The sequence below is a fragment of the Mercenaria mercenaria genome, chromosome 4 (genome assembly GCF_021730395.1).
Source record: "Mercenaria mercenaria strain notata chromosome 4, MADL_Memer_1, whole genome shotgun sequence".
NCBI lineage: Eukaryota > Metazoa > Mollusca > Bivalvia > Venerida > Veneridae > Mercenaria > Mercenaria mercenaria.
In genome coordinates, this window is record NC_069364.1 from 51896477 (window position 1) to 51906768 (window position 10292).

Below are 10292 nucleotides of genomic sequence, written 5' to 3' on the forward strand. Positions count from 1 at the left end.
AAATGCTCTTTTATTATTTTGCGAAATTGTTTTGATGCAAACAGCATGGTCCAAAGCTAAACATCTATCAAATAACTATAGACAAAAAGGGTGTGTATCTTACTTGATTCAGGGTCTCAAAGTACATTTATCACAGCACAATTAGCGTAATATCTTCCTCTTGAGAAGAAAAACGAACAGGAAAGAAGACCTGTAACCTATGAAAGTGAAAAGAGTAAATTGCTGAAAACTAATTTCGATAATGCTGGTCTACAGCTGAAGTACGGATGAGGCATGATCCTTACTGCAAACATTGTGATAAACATTGCTAGGGAAAGGATGTGATCCTGAGATACCGGAAGGTTGTCTAGTGAATACCTGTGGTGGCACTGGCCTGAATGTTTGACGAATGCGCGTTATGATCAGCCCATAGAAGAAAGTACTAATGCAGCAAACAAAAAGTTTAATATGAAATCAAGTCAAAAGACTGAAACGGAGACAGGTGAGAAAAAAAATAAACAAACAAACAATTTTTTTTCGACGAAAGTTGGCCAGGTAAATTAAATTGTATATCCGTTCAGTTCGTCTCTTGAAATTGACTTTGAACGATTTTTGTCTGCGAGAAAACTCCTTAAAGTACTAGTACTTACCCTAAGATTTATTGAAAACTGAAAGGCAAAAAGGTCAATTCATTTTGTACCACTTAAAAGGAGTTTCACGAAACTAAAATATTTGAGTTACACATGTGCAAAGAAATACTTAGTATGAAGACATCTTCAACACTATTGCAGCAAACAGAAGGCAGAAATTACCCTCACAGCTTGGACTATACACAGATAAAGAAGGAGTTTTACGTTACATAGGCCGTTTAGAACACATATACTTATCTGAGGTGGCCAGATGTCCCATATTACTACCAGGAAATAGTAAAGTTATTCATTTGATCATTGAATAGGGAGTATAAATGATTGCTGCATAGAGGTGTTTGATAGGCCTTAAGTATTCGATGACTTACGGTAGATCAACGGTTAGAAAAATATTAAATCAGAGCTTGACATGTCGTAAGACTGAAGGTCCATGCCATTAATGACACCATTTTCACAAACACGAGTAACAGAACCGCCTCCTTTCGCACGCTCTGAAATCTTGGTCAATTATATGTAAGGGGCAAAAGGAAACAGATAAGGTATGAATTAGCTTATTTAAGTGCTTGGTTATCCGAGCCTTACACCTACTACTAGTAGTACCTAGCATGACAACCGCTGTCTCTCTAAATTGTCTGAGAAGATTCATTTCAAGCAAAGAAACACCTAATGATTAAGCTTTTGACAATGGAAAGCACTTCATATTAGCCAAAAAGCAATTAAATTAGTCTGGAGAAATACTGAAAAGTGTGAGAAAATTCAAAACTTCTACTAGTCTAGGAAATGGATATGTATCGTCGAACGTGCTCCTTAGATGAGTTGGTTTTACGAACGCTTAATGAGTATTGTAAAGAAATCCCGCAGTAGAGTGACCGGAAGAAGGTTACTGAGTAAAGACCATACAAACACAGTAATAAAAGAAACTGAAACTGTGGTCAATTTAAGACCCCTAGTCTATGTTGGAAATGACATCAATTCAAATCTCGCGATAACACCCAAGCACTTCATTTGCCTTAATATTAAAACAGGCATTCAAGAATACGAGAGGAATAGCTAATGAAAGAATTCATTCAGTGCCTTAAATCATTGAAACACATCTTTCAACAGAGCGCCTATCGATCTATGTGTAGACGACACATAAGTAAAACCATCGACCGTCCGTCCACAAGGCAGCTGGATAGCTACCGCACTTTACATCACTCTGAATGTTCACTAATGTAACGATGGTCAGTTTACCTAACCAGATTACTTACCCAGATTGCGTACCCAGTGTTCGCATGTTTTCTCTCGAAATAACAGACAACTTCTCCGCTTGTGTTTTGTTTGGGATTAAGTCACACCGACACAGTGCAGGTAATGTAGCGAATTATCAGGTTTTAATGGTGGATAATGACTGTAGATACCCTTCTAGGCAATATTTACATTACATGAGCAGATCAAAACTTTGCAAAGGAGACAGGCAAGCCAATATTATAAATATTGTAGTGGGTCCATTTCAGTATGACTATTTTTAAAGTCAACATATGTTTATATAGTTTATATATTGGTTAGAAAAAAAACGGATCTAACATTGCTTAAACGCACGAGAACATTTGATATTCAAACAGTTTCACTACCAATCCATGACATCGACCACCTTTAGCCACATCAAGGGCCTTCCATGAAACACTCTGTAGATACCCAGGCCCATATTTATATGCGCGGTGTTTAGTGGCACGGGCAAGGTTAGGTTCCTCCTTAAAATGAAAATCTAACAGACAAATTGTCAACTTCCAAGCCATTTAGACACAACCATGTACGCAAAACTAACTATAGTACATACACATGTGCTAATTGAACTTTGTATAGATATTTTGGTGAAAATCAAACAAGTGACTATTCGTGCGAGTTACTGATGGAAGCAACAAAACGGTTCTCGATTGTATTAAAAGAGAGAGAGAGTTTTTCCCGCAAAAACATGTTTGAAAAAAACAACAACAGCTCGCTCCATTTGTAAGAAAATGGGGAAAATAAGGTTTAGCCCTTCTGTGGAAATTGTAGTGTTGATTAAAACAATAGCCTCCTACGAGAAACGAAAATTCACAGCGTACACCATGCCGACAACAAGCAACGCATAAAAGAATGTATGAAAATTGTATGAAAATACTAGACTGTGGAGTGTTTTCAATGGAAGTTACCTATATATTGACATGCATATAATGTTCAGAAGGAAATATGGATATTGTGTAGCTGAATTTTAAAGTCAAGTGTAAACAGATATTATATGATGCAGAAGGATCTATGATTATCATGTTTTTTTTCAGCGGTGGGACGGTGGCATATGCGAAAAATTATTTAGTTTATTCATATTTACAGTAGTATTATATTAGCAGTAGTATGTAAATACGTGTTTTGTCCTTTAAAGGTCCAAGTAACTGATTAGTGTTTCAGATATCTACCCTTCCTCCTAAGGTAGTATTCAATTAATATTTGCTTCTGTTTTAATGTACACAAACGCTACTCACGTGTAAATTGTCAACATTTAATCATATAATAATTGTAATGTAAGCTGTCCTGTGTCATTTAGTGTTTTGGTACTCTTAGGTGAAAAATATAAACCTGAATTATCAAGAAAAATGACTTACGCTTGTTGTTATTGCAAAAACGTTTTCACAAAACACAGGAATTTGAAGAATTGTGTCAAACGGATAAATGTTGAAACTGGAAACAAGTGTGTACCTGTATGCATTTGTCGTAGCAATTTTGGTGCAGCATCAAAGACATAGTCTGATGTATCCGATGATGACAGCTCGTTTTACACACGACCAACACCCACTCCCCATTAACACATTAAAGTCTGTCAACTCAAGGTTAACATTCGCCTATGCCGGGAATCAAACTTCCGATTGCTAGAATGGAAATTTAGCGCTCTACCTACTGATCTGTCTTTGTCTGTGTTGAAGTATATTTGTGTTTATGAGTCTCAATACTACAATAATTGTTTTATTAAATATTTGTGTTAGCTATATATATAGTTTAATGAATAACAACTCAAAACGCATACTAAATTAGGGTTAAAATTTACTTCATACTGGGCATGACTTGTTGAAGCAATATATATTTGGGTTATTTTTCTGTGGCTGATAAATGTAAAACGTTTTAACAGTAAATTGCTTACAAAAACAACGCATTAAAAGTTAAAAGTTATATACTTTGTGTGAACTTCCAATCAATACGTCAGTAACAGATAGAATATATGAAATTGTTCCTTTTTATTCAGTTTAAGCCAATTATCGATTACGGCCTGAACTTGGGCGACGGCAGAATAAGCACTACCGTGAAGTGATATAGGATTTATAGACATTCCGTTCGGCAAAACATTATTCCATGTAGTAGAGCTTGTCAATTATTACATCACAGTTATCCACAGTGAACAGGTGTATTTACCTTTTACCTTCTCACCACAATATCAAAGTGCACTCGAATCGCCAAGAATGCCTACAATGTAATAAAACAATTGTAATTTGTTACTTGATAGAATTTAAAGCTCTTAGTTTTGTCATATTATAAAACAATGAAAATGTTCAATGCATACTGACATTCACTGATCATATTGTGACCGTATTAATCAAATGATATAGTGTGATCCCCTTTTTGTTCCGATCAAATGGCCAGTAATTATCGGCAATTAGCGTGTCACCTCGTGTCAATTTTATTGTTCACAGTTTGATCTCGGTTAAAGATAATACTCGATATCTAATTAGAAGCATAATATTTGTGATTCTTTATATTTCTCTCATCGAAAGACTATTAATTTTATACGAAAATTATTGTGTTTGAAAGAAATATAAACCACTCGATCTTTTACGGAACATAACGGCGATATTAGATTTTAGCGTAGACAGTAAGCGCGGAGAGTATCTTCCCTTACCAAAATGGCGACAATTGTAAACAAACTTGTTTTGAAGTTGGAAAATTGTCTGTAACAATTTTTGTTGTTAAAAAAATCACACTGGATTTTTAGATTGCTTAGAAGACAATACGTATTACGAAGGCAAATGCACGTCAAGGTATCTTGGTAAAATAATAAAAACTGAAAAAGAAATGGGCCTAAAGGCTAAACTGGTCGGAAGTCTGAAAAATACATATACTGGCTGCACCTCCGATCAGCGGTCACATGGCTTCAGCGGCCAAATTGTCTGCTTCCCCTGGCTGGCTGCTTAAGACAGGTTAGACTGTAATATCAAAACAGCAAATCTTTAATTTGCAATATCTCTGCTCATGACAAATTTATACTAATTTTAATTTGCTGTGCTGTCTGAAGCTGCAAGCAAACTAAAAATATACATTCTGACGTCATTCTGTTCATGTCAGGTCATGGAATTTCAATTTCGTACTTTAAACAATGAATACGGGCCTAAGCCTGTGTGCATCAACACTTCATTTGTTGATGGACTTTTTGTCTAAATTACTAGTATAAGATAGATTTCCGCTATTACCTTCTGATGCAATTCGTTTTTCATTGAATATTACACGGTAAACAGACTTTACTTTTTGCAGTGGTGTTTCACAAGCATCTGAAATGTATCACGCTTTCATAGGAAATTTAAATTTGTATATTACATCAAACAGCTGGCATTATATTTTGAAACGTATCATTAACTGCTTCAATTTAGTCATTCCTTTGACTTTCTTTGCAAGGAAAATACTTTTTTATACCTGAAAATTTTATTCATATGATTATCAGCTAAATATCTATATCAAACACTTTAATTATAAAGTTGCAAACATAGTTATTCTTTGCTTATTCCCTTTCAAAAGCAGTAAATGTTATTTCAATGTTTCATACCTAATCTGTGATCTGGTGGACAATGGTCTTGACCTAGAACTTCCAACCGTGCCTCTGTGAGAATCTCCATTAATTCTTCCGGAGTTAAAATCCCTTCATCCTCCGTAAGCAGCGAACCTAGAGAAATATATCTGATCTATGATACACATTAGTTCAACAATAACATTTGTTCACCTAAATCTTAATACCTCTTTCATTGATCTGTTTAAAATAAATAAGACAGCAATAATGCAATGATGAATAATTAAGAAAAATGAAATATTTTCACATATGAATTTGTAGAAAGAATGCAGTTTACTAAAAGATGCGTGATCGCTAGATATAATACAGATATTTTGACATACCGGATATAATTGCAGCTAAAGGATGACCTTCACATAAAGTTGCAATTTTGTCCATGTACACTTTGTTTTCTGGAGTAAAATATTGGTTTTCTTGTTTAAACAAGTTCTCTGCAGTTTCGTTGTTCTGAGCATTCTTATCATTTGATACATTATCGTCATACTCGCTGGTTGATACATCATCTGGACATTCAGTTGTCAGGTAAATTAACTTGAGAATAGAACGTTCAGCAAGAGCACCGAGAACTAATCTTCCATATGATTTATGTAAACATTTTACTTCATTGTTTGAACAAAATACAAGTTTAATCTTTGGGCACTTTTCGTTCAGTTCATGAATAAAATGTAAAAGGCAGTCCTTTAAGTCTGAATCAATGATTTTATCAACATTATCCAAGAAGATCATTATTTGCTTCTTGCAAGATTTAACACTTTCAATAGCTGCATTTGCAGCCTGTTCTAAACAGCTTTTCTTTGATTCACAAGACAATTTATTACCACAACGTTTACATATATCACACACAATGTTTTCTCCAGGGAATTTAATTTTGAAATCTGTCCATTTCGTCTGCAAGTCGGTATAGCTAAACAGATCATGAAACCATTTGTAATGTACGTACGACGACGTGATATCATCCAGTTCAAAATCTTTCATTAGACAAATAGCTCCACTTTTATTCATATTTCGAAACAATTCGACGAGAAACCTTGACTTTCCAATTTCGTGCATCCCGTATATCCCGATCGTTTTATATTTCTGTAATAATTCTCTGACCATTTTCATGTCGTTTTCTCTCCCGACAAAGGCCAGGTCCAAACTGCCATCCGAATATTTGCTTACTTCCGCGCCCATTCTAAATGTGTAGCCTGTCTTTTTTTTTTCTTTTTTTTTTCTTAATAACACGCAAAAATCAAGAACCTTTCAAATGGCTATTTTGTAACAGGGAAGTTTTGCTTAGTTCATAGATAAGATAAGCTTATCAGTTTTCGCAAACACGGGCATAATATGTGGTTCTATATATATCATCTTTATCAGTATGGATGAATTGTCTGATAACTAAATATATGTAATAAGTGAGTATTAGCTGGCAGAGTGTTGTACATGTATCTTATCTAAACAAACACAGTCCCAATACAATGTGTCGAAACCATTTTGATTAGCCAAATAAGGAACATTAAATGGCCAGATGGTTCCGGCATAAAATAATATTGTTTTGTAACCCGATATTTAAACCGTTTTTGATATATTTAGGTCAGTTTACGAATTGTTTAGTTAACCTATAAGTATTCAGCTCCCGTGTCTAAACATCTTGTCACGGTGAATTTTTTACTTTTTAAAATTATATTATTTATAAATATCTAAAAAAAAAATACAATTGAATATAAGTGCCTGTAAAGTACACCAATCTCTTTTATTCAGAAATCGTTACAGGGCCAAGATACGCTATGTTTAATGTGACACTGCGTACGAGTGCAAATGGACATTTTAAAGTGAAAAGCCTCGTTGAATTGGGCGTAGGAACAGGTAGACGGGACCATCTTTGATTTGGCGTTTAACGAACGGAACAGTCCAGGACAGTTCCATGAGTATAAGTCTCTCATAGCCATGGCCGTAAATTGGTAACTGCCAACCCGTCCGGCTCAAAAAAGCAAGGTAAATCGATTTAAGCATTTATTTATTCTACTCAGCAATTTCGTTTTGTAGATAATTATTAAGATCTAAAAATATTTCACCCACTGTCATTATTTTATGGCATAATTCTGCCGCGTGTTCAATGCAAATGTTAAATCTATTCCAAGTTTCTACCGGAGTGAACGATAAATGCGTAATTAACGTCCGATGGTCCTTTCAGGTTTCCGTAGAATCAACATTCATTTATTACACGAAATTCATTTCTGAAACGTCTGCAGCTCAAAAGTAAGGAAATATCTGACATCCGAGGCATATACTGACACTTTTAGACAACATCAAAAAGAACCTTTTGAACGATTTGACGAAGTTCCAAAAATCTCCATATAACATTGCTCCGTTACAGACCGCTGTGGGATTTGTGTTTATTCCAAGTCCATATATATTTTTATAGATAAAAAGCTGACATGTAGTGTGAAAGCTCAGATGTTTTCAAATCATTAAAAAAACTGCTGAAAACCGACTCCTCATAGCAAAAAATCAAAACAACAAACAAACAATAAGTCCACGCGCATACATTTAGATGGTGTGACCCTGCGCATGAACCCGGGCTATCGACCAATGTAAATGTGACTTTCGTTCTCAAGCCTGTATACTTTCATTTTCTTTACTTCTGGGAAAAGCTGAAGGTCATCTGACGTCATTTTGGTTCTGTCAAAAGCATACATATCCTGGCGAGATTGTATAAAATGTGCTGGCCATCCTAAGAATATGCAATCACCGTTATAATTTCGCTAGGAATGTAGCTTGAATGGTGTATTTTATTTTCGGGAAAAACTGGCGTATAGTAAAACCAAAGATGGTAACTCTGACATGTAAGTAGTACAACTATAAACGAAAAGTAAAAGTTGTATATTAATATATTAAATGTTGGTACATATTTAATGTACTATCGCAAAAACAAACAATAAATCGTGTAAATGAAGAAGTGAATTGGACGCATAATAAATTTAAACGATTTTGAGAGCCGCTGTAATCTCAAATGAAATAGCCTAATAGCCGATCTGTATGAAGCTAGATCGTTCACCTGTTAGGTAACAGACAGATAATTATAACGAACAAAATGGCTCTAAGTCGGTCACCTGAGTAACAGTGTAAACATGTTTGACCTACTGATTTCAAAGAGACAAATATTCTAACCATTTTTCATTATAATTGGACCAAAAATATGGCATCTTGAGTGTAAACAAACAGTTTCTTTTATTTGACCTAGTGACTTAGTTTTTGATCCTACATGACCAAGATTAAAACTCGTCTAAGATTTCATGGAGACAAACATTATGACAAAGTTTCGGTCGGGAAGATTTGAGCAAAAAAGTGGCCTCTAGAATGTAAACAAGCTTTTCCTGACATCGTGGCCAAGTTGTTGACCCCACTTGACCCAGATTCGAAATCATCCATGACTTCATGATAACAATCATTTTGACCAAGTTTTATGAAGACAGAATAAAACATGTATCCCCTAGAGTGTAAACAAGCTTTTTCTTTTATTTGACCTGGTGAACTAGTTTTTGATAAAATCTTATCCGAGATTTAATGGAGACAAACATTCTGACCAAGTTTCATGCACATCAAATGAAAAATGCAGCCCCTATTGCATACACAAGGATTTTATTTGATCAGGCGGCCTAGTTATTTACTCCAGATAACTCAGATTCAAATTTGACCTAGATTTCATCATGAAAATCATTCTGATCAAATTACACGTGTATCCAGTCAAACATGCAGCCCCAATTGCACACACACAGTTTTTCTTTGATTTGACTGGATGGCCTAGTTTTTGACCCCAAATAACCCATAACCTAATTTTACCTAGAGGTCATCTAAACAAATATACTGACCAATTCTCATGAGTTTCAAAATTAAATTGTGGTCTCTAGAGTGTTAACAATATTTTCCTTTGATTTAACCTACTGACCTAGTTTTTGATTCCACATAACCCGGATTCGAAGTCGGCCAAACGATCATGAAGATAAACATTCTGAAAGTTTCATGAAGATAAGTTCTTAAATATTGCCTCTAGCGTGTTATCAAGCTTTTCCTTTGATTTGACCGGATGACCTAGTTTTTCACCCTATATAACCCAGTTTCAAAATTAACCTAGAAATCATCAAGACAAACATTCTATTTAAGCTTCATAAAGATTGAGTCACAAGTGTGGCCTCTAGAATGTTCACAAGTTTTTCCTTTGATCCGAACGGGTGACCTAGTTTTTCACCCTACATAACCCGGATTTAAACCTGACTAGAGGTCATCAATAAAATCTGTAAAAGAGATCCCTTGGAAGCAAAGAATACAACCAAGAAGAATAATAGCAGACTCGGTTTGATTGAGTCTGTTCATGAGGGGTAATGAAATGTACAACACCTCTCACGCCCCCTAGCACCGGCTTAAGCGGAACTCTATTACACATATGTTGAATGGACTCCATGATCCCAAAGGACCAGAAAATATAACAACACTGAATCCAAGTATGGGGAGACATTTTACAGCCGCCACACGGCACTTAAAGATTGCTGTTGTGATAGTTAATAAAATCTGTAAAAAGATCCATTGGAAGCAAAGAATACAACCAAGAAGAATAATAGCAGACTCGGTTTGATTGAGTCTGTTCATTAGAGGTAATGAAACATTCTGACTAATTCTCATGAGTTTCAAACATAAACTGTGGACTCTAGAGTGTAAACAAGATTTTCCTTTGATCTAACCTACTGACCTAGTTTTTGACCCCACATTACAAATCATCAAGACAAATATTCTGACAAAGTTATAAAGTTTCATACAGATTGGGTCATAACTGCGGCCTCTAT

At 35.1% G+C, this 10292-nt stretch overlaps 1 protein-coding gene across 1 annotated transcript; it reads right to left on the bottom strand.

Moving 5' to 3' along the window:
• Nucleotides 1-3678: 3678 nt before the first annotated feature.
• On the bottom strand, nucleotides 3679-6894 carry LOC123553386 (uncharacterized). The gene is made up of 4 exons (XM_045343114.2): nucleotides 5796-6894; nucleotides 5452-5568; nucleotides 5102-5179; nucleotides 3679-4100 (listed from the first exon to the last, which is right to left on the bottom strand). Exons 1-4 carry the CDS (start codon nucleotides 6643-6645, stop codon nucleotides 4072-4074), a joined length of 1074 nt encoding a protein of 357 aa, XP_045199049.2. The 5' UTR covers nucleotides 6646-6894; the 3' UTR covers nucleotides 3679-4071.
• Nucleotides 6895-10292: the final 3398 nt, after the last annotated feature.